Genomic DNA, 24254 nt, shown 5'->3' on the forward strand with positions numbered 1-24254 from the left:
TGCCAGACTCCTCTGTTTATGGGTTTCTCCAGACAAGAATACAAGAGTGGGTTGCCATGCCCTCCTCCAAGGGAACTTGCTGACCCAGGGATCAAACCCTCATTTCTTAACATCTCCTGCATTGGCAGGCCAGTTCTTTACCAATAGTGCCACCTGGGAAGCCCCAAATCTCAATATTCTATCATATTTCCTTTGGGACTTAAAAAAAGCTTTTTTTAATTTTTAAAAATTTTATTCAAGTGGTATTTCTGTGGTGGTCCACTGGCTGGGACTCCAAGCTCCCAATGCAGAAGGTCCAAGTTCAATCCCTGATCAGGGAACTAGATCCCACGTGCCACAACTAAAGACCCAGTGCAGCCAAATAAGTTTTTTAAAAAATAAAATAAGTAAAAAAAATAAAATTTTATTGAAGTATAGTTGATTTACAATGTTGTTTCTTTCTTCTATACAGCAAAGCCTTGGTGCTTTTTTTGATTGTAAAGTAACAGAACATTTCGTAGACATCAGATATTAAGAGTTATTATTAAAAGTCCTAACCAATAAAACAGTGACATAGGGTGGTATACTACTGTAAATAGTATTTCATTTCTGTTTTCTCATTTAGTAACATAACTTGGAAATCAGTTATATACATTGGTGCATAAAGAGCTTCTTCATCGATTTTACAAGTACATCATACCACAAACTGGCATCATTTATTTAGCTATCCCCTCCTGATGGACATTTTGGTCCTTTCAGATCTCTTATCACGATGAATAATTCTGTACATACTCACATGCCAGTAAATCTGGGGTGTAAATTTTTAAAAGTGAAACGTCTGAGTCAGAGGATGCATGCATTAGTCATTTTGGAGGATGTTGCCAAATTGCCCTGCATAGAAATTATACCAATTACACTCCCACTTTGGAGGGTGTCTCTTCCCACACACTTCCCAATGTATTGTCTTCTTCTTTTTTTTTTTTTTACTGCGTTCTGTGGCATGGGGGTTCTTATTTCCCAGACCAGGGATAGAACCAGTGGCCCCTGCAGTGGGAGTGCGAAGTCTTAACCACTGGACCGCCAGGGAAGTCCCAAGGCATAACTTATTCTCCCTGGTGGCTCAGATGGTAAAGAATCTGCCTACAACATAGGAGACCTGGGTTTTTCGATCCCTGGGTCGGGAAGATTCCCCTGGAGGAGGGAATGGCAACCCACTCCAGTATTCTTGCCTGGAGAATTCCATGGACAGAGGAGCCTGGCGGGTTACAGTCCATAGGGTTGCAAAGAGTCAGATGTGACTGAGCAACTAATACTACTATGGGAGGAAACTGCTGGAAGCCTCCTTTCCCTTCCTCCATCAGCATCTGTTAGTTCTGCAGATTAACTGGAGTTCCCAATGTACATGACTCTGGAGATGTAATCTTAGATTCAGGACAGGCCCTGACCAGGTGCCCAAGTTACCCGCCCAGAACCAGGCCAGGTGTTGGAATCTTTACACAGAGTGCCCTTAAGCTCTATAATGACCTATGTTTTTCCACTTTTAGATTACTAAATCCCTACAGGTGGATTTTGGGTTCCTCAAGCAATTGATGCAACTGAAGTTTGAGGACCGTCTTAAAGAGGAATCTTACAGACTCTTCACTTCTCTACATGACAGGATCATGGCCATTGAAAAACATTACCAACAGGTAGAAGTGCTCTCATTTCCTCTGTTTTAAAAGTAATTAATTTTGTGGATTAATTTTGTGTTTAGTCGTGTAGGCACTACAGTTTTTAGTGTGGCAACTTATGAGGGTAATTTAATTTGCATATGTTGTCTCTAATGATACTTACAGGGCTTCCCAAGTGGCTCAGATGGTTGAGAATCTGCCTGCAATGTGGGAGACCTGGGTTTAATCCCTGAGTTGGGAAGATCCCCTGGAGAGGGAAATGGCAACCCACTCCAGTATTCTTGCCTGGAGAATCCCCATGGACAGAGGAGCCTGGCGGGCTACAAGCTGTGGGGTCACAAAGAGTCGGACATGACTGAGTGACTAAGCACAGCACGTGATAGTTACATAAAGCTGTGTGGCACCTATAACTTTACCACATGCAGGAACGTTCGTGTGTAGTCTGTGTACACTCTCATTTAAACCTCACAACTAACCTGATGAAGTACATACAATTATTATACAGATGAGATCTGTATTATACAGATACAGATGAGGAAACCAAGGCACAGAAAGGTTAATTCACCTGCTCAGTGTCACTGGTTAAGAAACCACTGGGGTTTAGGTTCTAGGTCAGACAGTTTCATGCTTGAGTTCCAGCCTTTAACTGTGATTTTATATGAACTTATTTGTGCTTTAATGGATCTGTAGAAGCCAAAGACGTGAAAACTCTGCTATTCTGAGGAATTCCCCAAAATCTTTGATCATGTTAGCATATTTATCTGTGATTAAAAATGGGCATTAGTGTTGCTTTTCTGCTATGAAACAAAATACCCACGTGTTGTTGGCCTCACTATTTTTTTAAAGTATTTTTTTAATATGGACCAGTTTTAAAAGTCTCTATTGAATTTGTTGCAATATTGCTTTTGTTTCTTGAGGGGGAGGGGGTTGGCCCCAAGGCATATGGGATCTTAGCTCTCTGACCAGGGATCGAACCCACACCCCTTACATTTAAGGTGAAGTCTTAACCACTGGACCACCAGGGAAGTCTCCAGAGTAACTTTTAATGCATTTCCTCTTTAAGTCTCCCAACAATCCTCAAGTGGAAATCCTGTCATCCCTATCTTACAGATAAGGAAACTTGCTTAAAATTTAAGCTTGCTTAAAGTCAGGCAGGTTAAGTCCTTGCTTAAAATCAGAAAGATGGTAAGTTGCACAGTGACATTGAAATCCAGTTCTGTCTGATTCTGAAGCCCACTGATTGTTTACACTCCATGTTGGAAGCAAAATTGATAACAGAATCAAGAGTATTTTTTATGCATAACAGATAGGATTAGATAATTTGATTAATCAGAAAATCTATTTCTGCTTTATTGACTATGCCAAAGCCTTTGACTGTGTGGATCACAATAAACTGTGGAAAATTCTGAAAGAGATGGGAATACCAGACCACCTGACCTGCCTCTTGAGAAAACTATATGCAGGTCAGGAAGCAACAGTTAGAACTGGACATGGAACAACAGACTGGTTCCAAATAGGAAAAGGAGTCCGTCAAGGCTGTATATTGTCACCCTGCTTATTTAACTTATATGCAGAGCACATCATGAGAAACATTGGGCTGGAAGAAGCACAAGCTGGAATCAAGATTGCTGGAAGAAATATCAATAACCTCAGATGTGGAGATGATACCACCCTCATGGCAGAAAGTGAAGAGGAACTCAGAAGCCTCTTGACGAAAGTGAAAGTGGAGAGTGAAAAAGTTGGCTTAAAGCTCAACATTCAGAAAACAAAGATCATGGCATCTGGTCCCATCACTTCATGGGAAATAGATGGGGAAACAGTGGAAACAGCGGAAACAGCGTCAGACTTTATTTTCTTAGGCTCCAAAATCACTGCAGATGGTGACTGCAGCCATGAAATTAAAAGACGCTTACTCCTTGGAAGAAAACTTATGACCAACCTAGATAGCATATTCAAAAGCAGAGATGTTACTGCCAACAAAGGTCCGTCTAGTCAAGGCTATGGTTTTTCCAGTGGTCATGTATGGATGTGAGAGTTGGACTGTGAAGAAAGCTGAGCACCAAAGAATTGGTGCTTTTGAACTGTGGTGTTGGAGAAGACTCTTGAGAGTCTCTTGGGCTGCAAGGAGATTCAACCAGTCCCTCCTAAAGGAGACCAGTCCTGGGTGTTCATTGGAGGGACTGATGCTGAGGCTGAAACTCCAATACTTTGGCCACCTCATGGGAAGAGTTGACTCATTGGAAAAGACCCTGATGCTGGGAGGGATTGGGGGCAGGAGGAGAAGGGGACGACAGAGGATGAGATGGCTGGATGGCATCACCGACTTGATGCACATGAGTTTGAGTGACGGACAGGGAGGCTTGGTGTGCTATGATTCATGGGGTTGTAAAGAGTCGGACATGACTGAGTGACTGAACTGAACTGAACTGAACTGATTCAGAAAATAACCCTAGTTTGAGGATTAGTGGCCCTAGATTTCTTTTCATGAGCATGGTTCATCGAAAAAGGACCAGGACCAAAAGAGGATATGGATTCCAAATATACTTCACTATTTTATTTAATTATTTTCTAATTAAATTTTTATTGGAGTATAGTTGCTTAACAATGCTGTGTTAGTTTCTGCTGTGCAGCAAAGTGAGTCAGTTATGTGTGTATACAGACATACACACACACACACACACACACATATCCCCATTTTCAGATTTCCTTCCCATTTAGGTCAACACAAAACTTTAAGTAGAGTTGCCTGTGCTATACAGTAGGTTCTCATTAGTGATTTATTTTATACAGAGTAGTGTATATATGCGGAGAAGGAAACGGCAACCCACTCCAGTGTTCTTGCCTGGAGAATCCCAGGGACAGGGGAGCCTGGTGGGCTGCCGTCTCTGGGGTCGCACAGAGTCGGACACGACTGAAGTGACTTAGCAGTGTATATATGGTGGCTTCTCAGGTGGCTCAGTAGTAAAGAATCTGCCTGCCAATTCAGGAGATGCAGGAAGATGTGGGTTGCATGCCTGGGTCAGAAAGATCCTCCTGGAGTAGGAAATGGTAGCCTACTCCTGTCTTCTTGCCTGGAGAATCCCATGGACAGAGGAGCCTGGCAGGCTACAGTCCATGGGGTCGCAAAGGAGTCAGAAAGGACTTAGCAATTAAACAACTACAACAACTAAGACACTAAAAATCTGTGATATGAAGATGAGAAAACATGGTCACATTCACTGTTTATTTTATCCATACACACTCTCTATTGCTTTGGTTAAGTGTAAGTGAAAATGGAATGTGTTGTTTTAGGTGGAAGCCTAAGGGAGATGATTTTATAGTGAAATTTCAAGAGAACGTGATGATTTGAATGGTGGATACTTAGTCCCCCCCACCCTCCTCCCCTTGTAGGTCTGATAATTATATTTGGAAATACATTGTGGTACTCTTTGTATTTATTTTTCATTTGCAGAATGGAGAGAGCTTACGAAAATGCTACAATCAGCAGCTGGCCGATGCCATAGGTACTATCAAAGGAATGTACCAGGTGAGTTTTGAGGGCTGTCAGGGGCGAGAGCAACTTGGTATCCTGGGAGTGCCCAGTATGGGGCTCATCATGGATTGCCAGTCAGCATTTTTTAGCTTTCAAGATCTGAGTCCTTGATCTTCAGGTCACCAAAAAGGGATCAGGTCTTTGACTGTCCATGCTCACTTTAAATCGACCACTTGATGGTGACAGAACACTCCAGAGACTGGAAACTTCCAGTCGGGTATCTAGCACACCTGGGCAAGTGATCCAGTTTGCTTGGTGAGCGTGCAGTTCAGCAGAAGGAGGTCAGGGAGTCTCAAGAGAAAGTTCATCAGGTCTGTAGTAAATCCCAGGGAGGAGTTTCAGATCCTCAGTGGAATAACTTCTCTAATGACGGGGACACTTCTGTCAGAAACTGAGCGTCCCTCTCCTACATGATGGGGAAATTCATCATTTCCCATTATTATATTTTCATCTTAGTGAGGACCTTGAGATTCTTTTAGTCTTTATAACTATCATCTTGTCTTTCATTGCCGTATATTTCCATAAAGAAACATTGTTATTTATGTATTTGGCTGCATTGGGTCTTATTGCAACATGCAGGATCTTTTGTTGTGGCACACAGATTCTCTAGTCTGGGACTTCAAAGGGGAGGAAGTGGGAACTTCCCAGGTGACACAGTAGATAGGAATCTGCCTGCCAGTGCAGGGAACACAGGTTCCCTGGATCGGGAAGATCCCACACGCCATGGAGCAAGTAAGCCCCTGAGCCGCAACTACTGAAGCCCACGTGCTCGGTAGCCGCACACTGCAGCTGCTAAGCCTGCGTGCTGACGTACTGAAGCCTGAGTGCCCTGGAGCCTGTGCTCTGCAACAACATAAGCCACTACAATAAGAAACCTGAGCGTTGCAACCAAGAGTAGTCCCGCTTGCCGCAACTAGAGAAAGCCCGAGAACAGCGCTGAAGACCCAGTGCAAGCAAAAATAAATAATTTTTTATAAAGGGGGTTGGGGAGGAAGGAAATGAAGATGGAAAAGCAAATGTTTGGTAAACAAATGTTTGCTGGGCCTACCGAGACAATGAGACACAGAGAGGACCCTGAACTCTAGGCCCTGCCAAGTTTCCCCCACCACACCTTGTCTATATTTTTTTTTACAAAATATGGAAACAGGCCCTTTATCTAAATTCCTTAGGCATCTAAGGGGAAAGTAACAAGAGAAACTTTCTGACTTTTCTGTTTCTTAAAAATAATTAGCCCAAGTAATCCTCATGTCAAAGGGACACATTTTGGGGATGGCAAATTTTGGTCTGCTACAATTTTCTCCTACCATTTCTTCATTTATTCATTCATCTTTGCCAACTGCACTGTTGGAGCACTTAGTAAAATGTTAAATAAAAGGGATGACAGCAAGCATCCTTCTTTTCTATATTTAGATCCTTATTTTCTATCTAATCTTACAGGGAATGAATATAGCATTTCAACATTACACACAACACTTGCTATAGGAACTTTCAGGCTATTTATTTTACTATATGATTTGAAAAAATCACAAATGCATTTTAATTTTGTAAAATGTGGGGTTTTATGAATCTATTGAAGGGCCATATGATTTTTTTCCTTAATCTCTTGGTGTGGTAAAATTAATTACTGAATTTTTATTTGAATGTTAAGTCAACCTTTCTTTCTTTCTTTGTATAAGCCCACCTTGATCATAATGTCCTTTTGTTTGTCTCTCAAATTTGTTTCTGAACTTAGTGTGTTTATATTTTGCTTACGATATTTTAAATCTGTGTTCATCAGTGTGGTGAGCTATACTTTTCTTTTTTTATGCTGTTCTTATTGGGTTTGGGTATCAGGATTATGGTAGCTTCACAGAATGAGTTGCAGGATATTGTCTGCATCCCTGGCAGCATCTGTGTAAAATTAGAACTATTTCTTCCTTAAATATTTTAAACTGCCAGGAAAGCCACCTGGGCCTAGAGGCGTTGTTTGATGGATATATTGACATATTTTGAAATCCCCATTCAATTTCCTTAACTGATTATGAGACAATTTGGGTTCTGTATTCTTTTTGAGTCAGATACAGTGAAGTATTATTTGTCTAGGGCATTTGTCTTTCCTTTAAACTTAAAACTTTGTTGGAATAAAGTCTTAATATGTATCTTACTGCTCTCAAATATTTTAATCCCACTAACCCTTCTGCATGTTTTTATTAGTATCACCTTATTGTCTGCTTTCCTTGAGTTTTTTTTTTTTTTTTTTGGAATGGGGAGGGCAGTGGTCTGGTCTCCACTGTGGTGCTCAGGCTCTTCCCTTGTGACCTGCAGGGACTCTAGTTGCCCTGTGGCAGATGGAATCTTAGTTCGCCAGCCAAGCACTGAAGCCTGGTCTGCTGCTCTGGAAGGCAGATTCTTGACCACTGGATCGCCAGGGAAGTTCCTTGATTAAGTTTTAAAATATCACTTACTGTGTTTTTTATGAAACGAGGTCCTATGTTTGGCTTGTTTGGTTACTTTTTAATGGTTCTTGCTCTATACCTTAGCTCATCCTTCTATTTCTGTGCATATATTTGAATGTATGTGATTGATATTCCACGTCTTCCATCTTTGAGGGTCTGATAAGTACTGGCTGTCACTCATGATATGTCCTTTACTTTCGGGTTTCATGGTGTTTGATTGCAAACTCATATTTCTATGGAAACTCTTTTAGGCCTGGAATAGAGGTGAGTCTCTACAGAGAAGATTTCTGTTTGCTTCTGTGAGACTCCTGTGTCTGTGACCACCTTAACCTAATTTTCAACTTGAGGCATTATTTTTAGACCACCCAGATGTACGAATGTGGGCCACCTCAACTTATAAAACTCAGAAGAGATTTTCTTCCCTCCTCCATACTTTGAGCCAAGTTTCCAGATAGGAGGCGGTTTCACTTTCCCTCAGGTGGGAGGCGGTAGAGGGTCCAAGGTGGTTGCTTCTAAGTCGTTCTCACACTGAAGCGATCGCCCTTTGGCGTCTCAGCCTTCATGAGGTGGTCTCCTATTATTGGGAATCCCCATTTGGAGGGGGCCTTTGGGATGCCTTTTCTCTGTGTCCTCTAAAGACATGTAAACCAAAGTTTAAATTTTTACCTGGTTTAGCAATGCCGTGGAGTCCAGGCTACCTTCAGCGTTCCACATACTTCTCTGGATGCCTGCATTCACTTAATTTTGGCCTAACTATTCCTTACTTTCTCAGTTCACAGAAGCATTTTACCTATCATATCCAGATTTTTTGTTGTTTACAAAGTAAAAGTCAGAATAACATGTTTTTTTAAACATAATTTTTTTAAGTTTTTTTTTTCTTTTTAATTTTAGTTATTTATTTTTGGCTGTGCTGCGTCTTCCTTATACACTTGGGCTTTCTCTAGTTGCAGGGGACTGCTTTCTACTTTCAGTATGCAGGCTTCTCATTGTGGTGGCTTCTCTTGTTCCAGAGCATGGGCTCTCGGGTGCTCAGGGTCAGTAGCTGTGGTCTGCAAGCTTAGTAGTTTTGGCATGCACGCTTAGTTGCCCCTCTACATGTGGAATCTTCCCAGACGAGAAATGGTATCCATGTCCCCTACATTGGCAGGTGGATTCCTATTCACAGCACCACCAATGAAGTCCTGATTTTTTTGAAACATGCTTTTATTTTTTTCCAGATTATTTACTTGTTTATATTTATTAAAGTATAGCTGCTATACAGTGTTGTGTTATGGTCTGGTATACAAAAAAGTGATTCAGTTATATATACATGTATATATGCGTGCATGCTCAGTCACTAAGTTGTGTAGGACTCTTTGTGATCCCATGGACTATAGCCCACCAGGGTCCTCTGTCCATGGGAATTCCCAGGTAAGAATACTGGAGTGGGTTGCCATTTCCTTCTCCAGAAACGTGCTTTTATAAGTCTTTGTGTCTTTAACAATTTCTGGGTCACTAATAAACTTTTAGTTCCAGAAAAACATCTATTTCTGCTTTATTGACTATGCCGAAGCCTTTGACTGTGTGGATCACAATAAACTGTGGAAAATTCTGAAAGAGATGGGAATACCAGACCACCTGACCTGCCTCTTGAGAAACCTATATGCAGGTCAGGAAGCAACAGTTAGAACTGGACATGGAACAACAGACTGGTTCCAGATAGGAAAAGGAGTCCGTCAAGGCTGTATATTGTCACCCTGCTTATTTAACTTATATGCAGAGTACATCATGAGAAATGCTGGGCTGGAAGAAGCACAAGCTGGAATCAAGATTGCTGGAAGAAATATCAATAACCTCAGATATGCAGATGACACCACCCTTATGGCAGAAAGTGAAGAGGAACTAAAAAGCCTCTTGATGAAAGTGAAAGTGGAGAGTGAAAAAGTTGGCTTAAAGCTCAACATTCAGAAAACAAAGATCATGGCATCTGGTCCCATCACTTCATGGGAAATAGATGGGGAAACAGTGGAAACAGTGTCAGACTTTATTTTTGGGGGGCTCCAAAATCACTGCAGATGGTGACTGCAGCCATGAAATTAAAAGACACTTACTCCTTGGAAGAAAACTTTTGACCAACCTAGATAGCATATTCAAAAGCAGAGACATTACTTTGCCAACAAAGTTCCATCTAGTCAAAGCTATGGTTTTTCCAGTGGTCATGTATGGACGTGAGAGTTGGACTGTGAAGAAAGCTGAGTGCCAAAGAATTGATGCTTTTGAACTGTGGTGTTGGAGAAGACTCTTGAGAGTCCCTTGGACTGCAAGGAGATCCAACCAGTCCATTCTAAAGGAGATCAGCCCTGGGATTTCTTTGGGAGGAATGATGCTAAAGCTGAAACTCCAGTACTTTGGCCACCTCAATGCGAAGAGTTGACTCATTGGAAAAGACTCTGACGCTGGGAGGGATTGGGGGCAGGAGGAGAAGGGGACGACAGAGGATGAGATTGCTGGATGGCATCACTGACTCGATGGATGTGAGTCTGAGTGAACTCCAGGAGTTGTGATGGACAGGGAGGCCTGGCGTGCTGCGATTCATGGGTTCACAAAGAGTCGGACACAACTGAGGGACTGAACTGAACTGAATAAATTTTTAGTGTGCATCAAATGCTGAAAAAATATATGGCAGAATAAGTGACTATTACTCTTTTCTATATACCTTTTGTATGTCTAGGAGTAGAAAGCCCTGAAAGGATTAGATGCTTTATATGCATCAGTGTTTAATAAACATGTGCTGGTTAAATATGCTTAGTCAACAGTGTATTAATTGTGGTTCGTTGGTTTATCTAATTAAAGAATTATTTTAAAGATACGAAAGTGATTCTTTGAATCTTTGCTTTGGCTTGTTGGCATCACTTTGATCCATGACCTCAGACAGCTTTCCAAATCCTGGCCACCCAGTTTGTTAAGGCTTAGTCATAAGAAAGAAGAGTTGAAAAAACAGCCTGGATACACTCACTTCTGGTTAAGAGGGAACTTTTGCTAATGTGAATGACTCTCTGCTGCCCTCTGGAGACCAGTTCAGGATACAGGTCCAAGTGCTTTTTCAGCTGTGGAACAAGGTTTTAAATCTATTTAACTATTAAAACAAGTTCTTGTGTGCTATTATAGTACCTTATTTTCAGATAAAAGAAAATGTTTTGTTAAAACTTGCACTTTATTTAGCTTCTTTTGGTCCTGGAAATGTATCAGCTCTGAATCGAATAGGAAAACACATTACTTTAGGTCCCTCAGACACTGAGGGATTTAGAAGCAAATAAAACCCTTTAGAGAGACTGGAGGAATAAAAGCTTGGGAGACTGCCACTAGCTTTCAAATCAATAAGCAATTTTTCCAACATCATTTATTGAATATCTCTGCCTTTTCTATTGGTTTTTGATGTTTTCCTCATGTAAAATGATAAACTGAGGCATATTAAATTTTTAAGAGTTTGAGCAAAAATAAATAAGTTATGGGGTTGTATACAAAGGACTAAGGGATGAAGTCACTACTTCCTTATTGGGTATTTTTTCTTCTGGAGGAAAATTCGGGCTAGATAGAGAGCCTTAGGGAACTGAGTATTGAGGGGACTTTGGAGAAGGACACAGAGGAGCAGAGGGAGCCCTGCGTAACCTACACGTGTTGTTCTGCACAGACCTGATCTCTTTGAATCTGACATGTTTGGGGCTGCAGTTCTTTGTCGTAGGCGGCACTGGTGATGGAGCTGAACTGTGAGTGGCAATGCTTGGGGAAACTTCTTCCTTTTCCCAGGGCAGATAATTAATGACAGTGAAAGCAGCTATCACTCAGTGACTTATTTACTATGGCCCAGGCACTATGCAAAGTGCTTCATGTGCTTTTATATTTCTGCAGAAAGACAAAAAAGACTCATTAGGCTCAAATGGATTGCAGGAAAATGTAAATTTTAATACCTAAGTTTTTATCACAGTGCCTTCCTTTTTGGTGTGACTGTGATCAGCGTTCAGAAGGAAAGGTGGATGAACTAACCCTCCTCTTCCACGTGTCCTCACTCGAATATTTGGATAAGACCCTAATATCTCGTGTCTTCTCCCCTCTGGCTAAGCTGCCATCTCCTGGAATGAAAATCATTATAAGTTGACTTCAAATATTCTCCCATGATATCTTCCTTATTAAATAATCACATCTGTTTTGGTACCTTTGAAGAGATCGTTGCAAACAATTCTTAGTTCACTTTTCAGGACTACAACGCTCCTATGGATAGCAAGTAGCAGTGCTTATTTCAGGGACAGCGTTTCAGGTTTGTCTTCTTCCATACTTCCTGAAATATGGATGAAGGTTCAAGGAAGAATTACCCAAATCCATTTCAAGGCTATTATGTTAAACATGAGTCTGTTAAAATGGTGAAATAGTAAAATTATAATTAAAAGTGTCTGAAGGGAGATAGTATGTATTCTTACAATAGAAGCCTTGCTGTGTTGTCATTGTCTTCCATTTTTGGAGGATCGCAGAGGTATAGAAGATCCCATTCTAATGAGAGCACTAACTTTAGATTCCAAATTTTGATGCAGCAAATACTATCCAGGTGTTAAATAATTTTTATTTCAGATTTTTTTTAAAAAATTCGTAATGCAATAAGATACCAATATTTTAGTGTTTGGAGGGGATGAAATTTTCCAGACTTTGATTTATGAAACCAAGATGGGCTTCTGCTAAGGGCAGGGCGCATCCTCTTGGATCGCCAGTAATGCAATGGCCTGAGTGAGGCTTTTGTTGAAAAGACAGCGAGAGAGAAAACTGCTTAGATGAAATGACAAGAAAATAAAGACTATAAAGAAAAGAGTTGCAAAATAGGTCATCCCATACTCACTATGACACAAGCTGTACAAAGCATCCTCCCCCTTAACTCTGCCCTTTCTCCTGAGTGATCACCCCCTTGCGTCCCTGAGTGCGAGCAGCAAGATGTGGGCACCCTTGTGATTAGGGTGTCCTTCTACCTCCAGATGCTGGGAGAGCACCTTTCTTATTCGAGGTTGATTTTCTGCTTTCAGGGAGACAGAAAGGAGGGTCAGAGTATCCCTCTTGCATTGAACATTTCTTAAGTAACTTTAATTCAAAATAATCAATATGCCATGGAGGCACATTTTAGGGCGGGTTACACTGGGCCCCCAACAAAGGATGATGAAATTTTGACAAGCGTAGGGAAAATTGGGAAAAGACAAGGAAGTGGCCCACTTGACATCACAGAGGCAATTAAGGTTCAGGGCACAGCCAGGGAACTGCCAGTCCTTTGGTATAAGAGGGCTGAGGAAGTGGTGAGAGCGGATATAGGAAAGGGAACCCATGGAATTTTTTTTTAAGTCTTTATTGAATTTGTGACACAATGTTGCTTTTGTTTTGTGTTTTGGTTTTTTGGCTGTGAGGCATGTGGGATCTCAGCTCCCTGACCAGGGATCAAACCCACAGCCCCTGCATTGGAAGGCAAAGTTTTAGCCACTGGACATCCAGGGAAGTCCATGGAACTTATATTTTATCTCGAAGACATCAAATAATCATCATAGAATTCTAAGCAGCTTTTTTTTGTGAATTAATTTTTACTGGAGTATAGATGATTTAGAGTGTTGTGTTACTTTCTGCTGTACAGCAAAGTGAATCTGTTATATTGTACATATACATATATCCACTCCTTTTTGGATTCTTTACTCATACAGGCCATTACAGAGTATTGAGTAGAGTTCCCTGTGCTATACAGTAGATTCTTACTAGTTATCTATTTTATATATACTATGTATTTTATGTGTGTGTGTATATGTCAACCCCAATCTCCTTGTTTATTCCTCCTCTCTGCTCCACAAGCAGCTTTCATGACCTGCTTTAGATTTGCAAACCTGAAAGATAACTGTTTCTGGAGTATCTGTGGGACTTGATAAATAATACTTGTCCTCCCCCCTCAGGTTCTGGACCTGGTGAAATAAAGTCAGGGAGCCAGCAGACGGAGGTCATCTGCTTCACTGATAAAACAGACTACGTGGTACCAAAACCCAGAATCTGGCAGATTAACTCCCCTCACAGGCAGAATTGGGCTGGGGCGGTCTCTGTCTGCCAGGGCAGAGCATCGGCTCCCCAAAGAGAAAGGCAGGGGGCAGGAGACTGCCAAGATGTGACCATGTTCCTTCTGCTCAGGTTTTAATCAGATAAATGGAGGCGTCACTCCACGTGGAAGGAAACATCATTCCTTAGGTTTTTTTTCTTCTCTTAACACATTGAACTTAACCACTTAGCCTGTGATCAACTAGGCGTGTGTCTGAGCCTTGGGGGATGGGGGGAGGAAAGCCCTGCTCCCACCTTCATGATGCAGACCCCTCAGTACCATCCCCCGCTCCTCTGGGCATCCTGAGACCACTGGTGCCCTGGAAGACTCAGCACTGGGTTAGAAGAATGCCTCATTTACATTAAACTCCAAGGTCGCTTTGCTCCCCATACTGAGAATTACCTCCTGGTCTGTTTCTCACCCCAGATTATATCCAGCTGTGTTGACCAATATTATCTGTCAAGAGGTTGTGCCTGTGAGGTCAAATAACATCATAAAATTATTCTAATAATAAAACAACCAACAGTTATGTCCCAAATTTGAATATGAACTCCTTACTTTCAACTGCCAAAGGAAAAAGATTAAATTTTCTTGTAAGACCAAAAGAATGAAAGTTCAAAATAGAATTTTCTTGCCACTGTGAATTAAAATACCAAAGACACACCCCTGCATCCTTCCCCTTCGCTGTTCCCTGCATCAGAGCCAAGTTCTCAGGGCGCATTGCGGTCAGGAAGTGGGTGACATGAGGGGAGGATGGAGCGGATGTCAGCGCATCGAGCACCGCAGGCTTTCTTACTGCCAGAGGAAGGGCTGTACTATGGGAAGGCGACAAGCCATCATCAGTGCTGTGGTGTTGGACTGGAGAGGAAGGTATTGGCATGAATGAATGTTGTTTAGATGTAGATATTGTATTAGGAGAAATTAATTAGGAGAAATTGTATTAAGAGATAGAGAACCAATAGGATGTATGAAGAGAAAGAGATGGAGATTTAAGAAATTGACTCCTGTGGTTGTAGAGGCTGGCAAATCTGAAATCTGAAAAGTAGACTGACAGGCTGGAGAAGAACTGATGTTACAGCTCGAGTCTGAAGACACTCTGAGAATTCCGTCTTCCCTGGGAATCTCATCTTTCTCCCAGGGTCTTCAACTGATTGGATGAGGCCCACCCACCATATGGAGGGTAATCTGCTTTACTCAAAGTCTAATGATGTAAATATTAATCTCATAGGAAAAATACCCTCACAGCAATATCTAGGCTGATGTTTGACTAAATCTGTGGATACTAGAAAAGGGACCCAGGCTCAACCCCTCTCCTCCCTTTTGGGCTGCAAGTCTAAGGGAGGCCAGAGCTGGGAAAGTTCAGATTTGATGTGTAAGAGTAGGCTGGATAGGGATTTGGGACTTTGAGGGTGTTTTTTTGGCTTGCCCTTCTTTCCTTTCTTCATTCCTTTCTTTCTTTTATTCAACATGGTTATTGCTATCTAAGAGTTTAAGAAAAAAAAAAAAAAAGCCATGGCACTTTCCTGAGAGTTCTTCTAAGAGGCTGAAACATGAGACAGGATATCAGATTTGAAGGGGTGATGAAAAAAAAACAACTGCTTTCTGCTTACCTTCTCTTGAGCCCAGCTCACTCAGTACTCATAATACATCAGAAACATTCCTGGAGATGAAGAGAAATGAATCCAGTGTGTTTGGGCCTTACAATTACTTTATGAAATGTCAAAAAGTGAAACTTTCTGTTCTTTTAAAGAACTGTGCCCTCCCTCCCTTCACCCCACCCCCACCCCCACCCTAAAGTCCGGAGGGGCTGAGCACATCCTAAAGGCAGGCTGGCCCCAGTGATGCCAAGTGTGTATAGCATCACAGCACAGTTTCTGGTGGGATTTTTAAATGTTCTTATTTATTTTTATTTTTGGTTGTACTGGGTCTTTGTTGCTGCTCAGACTTTAGTTTGGGCAAGCAGGAGCTACTCTCTAGTTGTGATACACAGGCCTCTCGTTGAGGTGGTTTCTTGTGTGGAGCGCAGGCTTCAGTAGTTGTGGTGCATGGGCTTAGTTGCCCCTCGACACGTGGGATATTCCTGGATCAGAGATTGAACCCATGTGTTCTGCATTGGCAGGTGGACTCCCTACCACTGAACCACTGGGAAAGCCCAGCCATAGGGAAGCCCCCTGGTGGGAATTTTTTTTTTAATCTTTATTTATTTGGCTGTGTCTGGTTTTTGTTCTGGCTTGCAGAATCTTTCTTTGCAGCACATTGGAATCTTTACTTGTGGTGCACATGGGCTCCATTTGCTGCTCCTGGGCTGCAGAGCACGTGGGCTTTGGTAGTTGTAGCACGCAGGCTCAGTTGCCCCAAGGCATATGGAACCTTCATTCCCCAACCAGGGATTGAACCCATATCTCCTACATTGCAAGGCAGATTCATCACCACTGGACCACCAGGGAAGTACCATGGTGGGATTTTAAATGAGCTCCCAGTGGTTTTTGTCATGTTATCAAGGAGATGACTCAGCCAGTTTATCAAAAGCATCTTTGTTAGGGCTTCCCAGGTGGCACAGTGGTAAAGAACTCGCCTGCCAGTGCAAGAGACCCAAGAGATGTGGGTTTGATCCCTGAGTCGGGAAGATACCCTGGAGAGGGAAATAGCAACCCATTCCAGTATTCTTGCCTGGAAAATTCCATGGACAGAGGCGGAGCCTGGTGGGCCATAGTACATGGGGTCTCAAAGAGTCGGACACGGCTGAGCATGCATGCACACATGCTCTAGGAAGCACTATAATTCACAGTCACATCACACGCCCTGGTGGCTCAGATGGTAAAGAATCTGCCTTCAATGCGGTTGGGTTTGATCCGTGGGTTTGAGAGATTCCCTGGAGGAGGGCTTGGCAACCCATTCCAGTATTCTTGTCTGGAGAATCCCATGGACAGAGGAGCTATAGTCCATGGGTGACAAAGAGTGGGACACATCTGAAGCAACTGAGCACATGTGCACTCACACACACCCACACACACACACACACACACACAGAGGTGAATATGCCTGATGAACAGGCATATTGTTGCCTGATTGAGATGCAAAAATCCTCAACAAATTACTAGTAAATCAAATTCAACATTTCCCATTTTACAGATGATAAAACAAACACAGGGAACTTAAGAAACTTGTTCAAGGCAACAGAGCTACTACTAAGTGGCAGATTCATCTGCAGATCAAGCCAACCTATTCTAATGGCATTCAGGAGATTGATAAGTAAGAGCTTAATAGGCGGCCTAGAAATTCCAAATACATGGAGACCTGTGGTCCCACAGTACTTCTGAGAAATTGCATGCTGAGTATCAGCACTGATAAAATTCCCAGTCTGGTGAGGGAAGGGGAGAGAAGGCCAGCAAAAGTCAGGGATGCTATTTTGTCCATCGTGCTAAGGGAGTTAGACTTAAGCCTGTGAGGACAAGGAGGACTGCATTTTAGAAAGATCAGTTCAGCCACAGGGTGCAGATTGGTTGGAGAGGACAAAAGAAGAGTCAGATTCTCATTAGTTACTTATTTTGTGCATATATCACTAGTGTATATATGTCTAATCCCAATCTCCCAATTCATCTCAGTGCTCTGTGGTAACCTAAGTGAAAGTCACTCAGTCATGTCTGACTCTTTGCAACCCCATGGACTATACAGTGAGTGGGATTCTCCAGGCCAGAATACTGGAGTGGGTAGCCTTTCCCTTCTCCAGGGGCTCTTCGCAACCCAGGGATGGAACCCAAGTCTCCCACATTGCAGGCGGATTTTTACCCGCTGAGCCACAAGGGAAGCCCATGGTGACCTAAATGAGAAGGAAATCCAAAAAAAGAGGGGATATATGTATTTGTATAGCTAATTCACTTTGCTGTACAGCAGAAACTAACACAACATTGTAAAGCAACTACTCTCCAATAAAAATTAATTTTTAAAAATTAGGTATTTAAAAAAAAAAAGAAGAAGGAAGTGAGTTAAGAGCTAGCGCAACAGTGTAAGTGAACAAGACAGAGCCCGACCGTAACCGAACGGGACCCTCTGGGGCCTTTCTGGAACAGACCCCTCCCCCGTGTCCTCTGCTGCGCCTCATCTCTGAAGCACCCAGATAACAGTATCTGATGCACACTTCCTGAGCTGTTAAACAGATGCTGAAACCTTCACCAAATGGGACCTGTTAACTACTTAATGACCATGAGCACACAGCCTGCCGGCCTCCTGGATCCTAAGGAATAATATTTACCCCTGTGACACCTCCCAGTTACCTCACCATCAACCAATCTGAGAATTTTGCACAAGCTGATCGCACACCCTGGGGCTCCCCTCCCTCACCTGGCCTTTAAAAATACCTTGCTGGGGAATTCCCTGGCAGTCCAGTGGTTAGGGCTGTCTGCTTTCACTGCTAGGGGTCAGGGTTCAGTCCCAGGTTGGGGAAGTAAGAGCCCACAAACTGTACACAGCATTGTCAAACAAATAAATACATTTTTTAAAAAACTGTCAAAACCCATTGGGGGAGTTCAGGCTTTTGAGCATTAACTGTGCTGGACTCCTTGCTTGGCACTTAGTAATAAACACTGAACCTTCCTTTACCGCAACCTGGTGTCAGCAGATTGGGTGTGCTAAGTCGCTCAGTCATGTCCAACTCTTTGCAACACCCTGGAGTGTAGCCCTCCAGGCTCCTCTGTCCATGGGATTCTCCAGGCAAGAATACTGGAGTGGGTTGCCATGCCCTCCTCCAGGGGATCTTCCTGACCAGTGATCAGACCCAGGTCTCCTAAAGAATTGCAGGCAGATTCTTTACCATTTGAGCCACCAGGGAAGCCTGATGTCAGTAGATTGGCAGGCCCAAATTTTGGTGGTAACATCAAGGTGGTGGATCAGAGAAGGAGAGGGTAGGTTCAGGAGTGATTTAGAAGTGCATTGAACAGATTTGGTGAGTTAGTGAGGGAATAGAAGGTGCTTAAAATGACAGAAAATGGGTTTCTGGCTTGGGCTGATGTTAATGGGAGAGGCAAAGAGGAGGAGAGTGAAGATGGGAACCTCTGTTTGGACCTGTTGAATTTGAGATGCCCAGGAACTTACACTCAGGGCACCAGTGGGGTAAGTGTCTTAACCTCTGCAGAGCATTTAAGCTGGAGACATAAAACAGAGTAGAACAGACCTACATACTCAATACTGTTCTCTGCTGCTGCTGCTGCTAAGTCGCTTCAGTCATGTCCGACTCTGTGTGACTCCATAGACGGCAGCCCACCAGGCTCCACCGTCCCTGGGATTCTCCAGGCAAGAACCCTGGAGTGGGTTGCCATTTCCTTCTCCAATGCATGAAAGTGAAAAGTGAAAGTGAAGTCGCTCAGTCGTGTCCGACCTTCGCGACCCCACAGACTGCAGCCTACCAGGCTCCTCTGTCCATGGGATTTAGAGTACTGGAGTGGGTTGCCATTGCCTTCTCTGATACTGTTCTCTAGAATCACCCAATTAAAAACCGAATATTGTCATATGGTTGTTCTATTTTCACTCTTTCAAACTCTACTGCATGTTCATTTACTGATTTTTTCATTAGTATGGTATAGACTGTCAGTTATTTTGGGATGTGCTGTGCAGGCTTTTCTCCGGTTTGGCAAGCAGGGGCTACTCTAGTGCTGTGCGGGCTTCTCACAGCAATGCCTTCTCCTGTTGTGCAACATGGGCTCTTGGGTGTGTGGGCTTCATTAGTTGTGGCACATGGGCTCAGTTGTTGTGACTCCTGGACTCTAGAACCCAGCTCAGTTGCTCCGCAGCATGTGGGATTGTCCCAGACCAGAGATGGAACCGTGTCTCCTGCATTGACAGGCAGATTCTTTATCACTGAGCCACTAGGGATGCCCTAGCTTGACTCTTAAATGCTACCCGGACATAATATTATTCTTCTCAGTCTGCCAGTATTCATCATATAATATTAGAACAATTTTAGTTTTTAAATTTAACTCTTTTAAATACAATATTATGTATATTAGCAGATATGATTAAGTTTTACTATGTTTATTGTAAGTCCATGTGTCCAAATATATTAGTAACAGATAATGAAAATAAAAAATTCTTCTATAATTCCCAAAAGAGTCCAAAATGGACAAAATGCTTTTGCATGTCTGTGTTGAAAATGAGATTTTTATATGTTGGAAGTAAATAGCAGCATCCATTTTATAGCATTTTCCTTGCTTTGATTTTGTGACACAATTCTTCTTTCTTTCTATTCTTTTTCTTTCTTTCTATTCTATTTCTTCCTTTCTAGAGGAAGATCAAAGTAGGACATTCACAGTCATGATGTAGATTTACTGCTAAGGCTTACTATTTTTATTATTGGCAGACAGATACAGTCAGGGTAAGACACTGTGCTTCGTCTCTTACAGGATAATAGTGTGCTGTAACGCCATTGACACTTTTAGTGTATTGGTCAATATAAATATCATAATTTACTAAAGCTTGCATGCAAGTTGCAAAACTACAACAACTTTACAAGACAGGAGCTTAAATAAAACATGAAATGCTTTCTGCTGGCGCTAGCATAGTATCTGACTAGTATCTTTCTCCCCCCAGCAATACTTTGAGGTAGAAGAAGAGAAGACATCCCTGCATGACGCAATGACTGTCAAAATGAACATTTTGTTAAAAAGACTGAGGGAGAAAGAAGAAGTCATTAAGGAATTAAGAGAAGAACTAGACCAATATGAAGAATATGGATTTCAAAGAGTTGTAAGTTTCACAGCAAAGAATAATTTATGTTAATATATGTAAATGAAGTTACAGCTGTCTGAAAGCTTGGGTTTGGAATAAAGGGACTACAGTGGATGTATCTTGGGTGTCTTCTTCACCAAATAAGACAGTTCAACCCTTTTTTTGCTCAATAACATAGTCTAGAAAACCCATAATAATTATAAATAGGAGCAGTATAATTGTTCTCAATTTTTATTTGTAAGGGAAATAAAATAACCTATCTCCCACCCTAGAAAAGCATGTAAATACATTTTTGTTTTAATACAGAAAAGTCCCACCCTTTTTTTTTCAGTCCAGTTAATCTGAAAGACACAAAACAATCTCAAGTCAGAGGCTTTCAAGAATCCAGCTTGTAATAGGATGACCTTCCATAGAAATGTCAAGAAGGAAAGTTCTCAGAGGAGTTTCGCCCTGTTCTCCCTGTTGTAGTGGGAGCCAGGAGCTGCTTTACTGCTCCAAGGACTGAAGAGAACAAAAGTGGGGAGAGAGAGAAAGCAGAAAGGAGAGCTTAGCTACCTGTTGAGGAGATAAATGAGAAGGATCTTGAAATTGTGGACCCTGAACACAAGTTTGTTTTAATCTCAAATCAACTCAAATAGCCATAGAGGGGTTTTCATATTAGGTTCTAAGAGCAAGAAGTAGATTGTTTGAGTAGGAGAGGTGACCAGAGAAGCCAGAGAATCACAACCTGCTGAGTGTCAGTTGGCAGGGGTACTTCCTTACCTCAGAGCTCAGTTTACCGATGAGGAAGCAGAGACTTACCCATAACACACAGCTGGTAAATGCTGACAAGGCATGAAAACCAAGGTCCATCTGAATCCAGAGTCCCACATAAGGAGGTGTAGCTTTCTCCTCTGTATAGAGTAAGAATTAAAGGTTGCAATATACATATATATATACGTATACACACACACACACACATATATATATATATATAGGGTTGGTCAAAAAAAGTTGGGGTTTTTCCATAGAATGTTATGGAAAACCCAAATTAACATTTTGGCCAACCCAATATATACATTCTTATATAACATATATTTCTTATATGTACATTATATTATTATATGGATTATGGTATTATAGTGTATATATATAAATATAACATACATAATTATTATAATTATAATTAAGTGTATAGTGATCCCTGTGTATGAAAGTGAAAGTTGCTCAGTCGTGTGTGACTCTTTGCAACCCCTTGGACTATATAGTCCATGGAATTCTCTAGGCCAGAATACTGGAATGGGTAGCCTTGCCCTTCTCCAGGGGATCTTCCCAACCCAGGGGTCGAACCTAGGTCTCCCGCATTACAGGCAGATTCTTTACCAGCTGAGCCACGAAGGAAGCCCAAGAATACTGGAGTGGGTAGCCCATCCCTTCTCCAGAGGATCTTCCTGACCCAGGAATCGAACCAGGTTCTCCTGCATTACAGGCAAATTCTTTACCTGAGCTATCAGGGATGCCCTGGTCACTAAGTGTACATCACTAAGTGTATAGTGATCCCTGTGTAGATACACATAAATATTGACTCGTGTGTGTGTGTGTGTGTGTGTGTGTGTGTGTGTGTGTATGTATATATATATATGGGAAAACTCTGAGAAGTAACACATCAAAATGTGAATGCTAGGAAGAAACACTTCCAGGTTCCAGGTTGCTGGGCTATTTAAGTGCAGTCTTTGGTTTATCTAAGTTCCACACTAGTATTCTTACTTAAAACCCCCAAAGTTAGAAAAGATAAGGAATTGAACTTGCACCATTCTAAGGACTTTGTTTACTAACTGGGGAAAGAATACTTTGTTTAATCTATTAGAATTCTCTATGTTCTACAAAAAAAAAAAAAAATAGAATTCTCTATGTTTTTAAAAAAAGAGCATCTTCTAAGCAATTTAGTATTAAGTGTTCTTATCATAGATCTAATATAATTGAATATTATTTCTTTTTACATATTCTGATCGCCTTGGAGGAAGAGACACATCCAATTTTTGCATTTACTTTTCTTATCTTGTGTCTACATTTACTCTTAGTTTTTTGGAGAAAATAATTTAATAGAATTATTAGTAGAAAATTTAATAGAAAAGTTGTAATAGTTTTGGCTTTTATTCCTGCCCTTGACTAACGATATCCAGCATTGATTAGCAAGATAATTTTGATCCAATTATTTCCCACTTGTGAAATGAAAAGTGATCTCTGCCTAGCCAACAGTGTTATGAGGGGGATTTGTTGTGAATGTGAATCACTGTGAGTTCTTTGAAGAAAGGCATGCATATAAATTCTAGTTATCATGATGGGGAAATACACAAGTCCTTACTACCATCTGGTTTACATTCCAAGAAATGCACTGTTGGAAAATATCCCAGTTTTGTAATTGAGCTTCTAACACAAGGTCTTTCTTGGTGTGTTTACACTTCCGATTGTCCTCAGCCTGTTAACTGGTCTGCCTGGACATCCTGGGTAAAGAAAAGATGAGGTGGGCGGGGCTTGGTGAGGACCACAAGAAGTGGGAGGGTCCACCCCTGCTGTTGTATAAGCAGGTATTCTCTGCATCTGGTAACATTCTGAAGACCTTGGTGGTGGTGGTTGTTCAGTCGCTCAGTCGTGTCCAACTCTTTGTGACCCCATGGACTGCAGCACGCCTATCCTTCACTGTCTCCCAGAGTTTACTCAGACTCATGTTCATTGAGTCAGTGATGCCATCCAACTATCTCATCCTCCATCACCCCCTTCTCCTCTGCCCTCAGTCTTTACCAGCATCAGGGTCTTTTCCAGTAAGTCAGCATTTTGTATCACATGGCCAAAGTATTGGGGCTTCACCTTCAGCATCAGTCCTTCCATTGAATATTCAGGGTTGATTTCCTTTAAGATTGACTGGTTTGATCTCTCTGCCGTCCAAGGGACTCTCAAGAGTCTTCTCCAGCAGAAGACCTTGGTTGTTTCACTGTAATTTGTCTCCATGGACACCACATCAGTATTGCTGTAAACAACTTAAGAACTGAGGAAGGTGAGACTCCTGATTAACTAAATGTATACATTTTCCCCAGCACCAGAGGACCCTAGTGCAATCCTAGGGCACCATTCTAGGGCATGCAGCAGCAGTACCCATGCTAGGGCAACGCAGAGCAGGGCTAGTGTACCTTTCGATAGGATGGAAATGAACACTGCAAAAGCAGGTTATAAAAAAAAAAATCTGAAATTTCTCTTAAGAAATCTTCTAAGAGCTAGCTTTCCTAGAACTCCATGCCACTCAAGTTCTAGGTGAAGTGAAGTCATTCAGTCATGGCCAACTCTTTGTGACCCCACAGACTGTAGCCTGCCAGGATCCTCCATCCATGGGATTTTTCAGGCAAGAATACTAGAGTGGGTTGCCATTTCCTTCTCCAAGGGATCTTCCTGACCCAGGGATCTGACTGGGTCTCCTGCACTGCAGGTGGATTCTTTACCGTCTGAGCCACCAGTTGCTACTGCTGCTGCTAAGTCACTTCAATCGTGTCCGACTCTGTGCGACCCCATAGACGGCAGCCCACTAGGCTCCTCTGTCCCTGGGATTCTCCAGGCAAGAACACTGGAGTGGGTTGCCATTTCCTTCTCCGATGCATGAAAGTGAAAAGTGAAAGTGAAGTCGCTCAGTCGTGCCCGACTCTTAGCGACCCCATGGACGGAGGAGCCTGGTAGGCTCCAGTCCATGGGATTTTCCAGGCAAGAGTACTGGAGTGGGGTGCCATTGCCTTCTCTGCTGAGCTACCAGAGAAGCCCTAAATTTGAAATTTCATCTAATACGACTGCTCCCTCTAGCGGTATAA

At 42.1% G+C, this 24254-nt stretch overlaps 1 protein-coding gene across 1 annotated transcript in view; it reads left to right on the plus strand.

Moving 5' to 3' along the window:
- C14H10orf67 (chromosome 14 C10orf67 homolog) overlaps window positions 1–24254 on the plus strand; it is a 101753-nt gene that overhangs the window by 16077 nt on the left and 61422 nt on the right. Inside the window, exons 3-5 of the mRNA XM_006079980.4 lie at window positions 1524–1667; window positions 5101–5175; window positions 20284–20439. Coding sequence (XP_006080042.3) covers window positions 1524–1667; window positions 5101–5175; window positions 20284–20439 — 375 coding nt within the window. The remainder of the gene's footprint in view (window positions 1–1523; window positions 1668–5100; window positions 5176–20283; window positions 20440–24254) is intronic.

The sequence above is a fragment of the Bubalus bubalis genome, chromosome 14, assembly GCF_019923935.1.
Source record: "Bubalus bubalis isolate 160015118507 breed Murrah chromosome 14, NDDB_SH_1, whole genome shotgun sequence".
In the NCBI taxonomy this organism is placed as follows: Eukaryota; Metazoa; Chordata; class Mammalia; order Artiodactyla; family Bovidae; genus Bubalus; species Bubalus bubalis.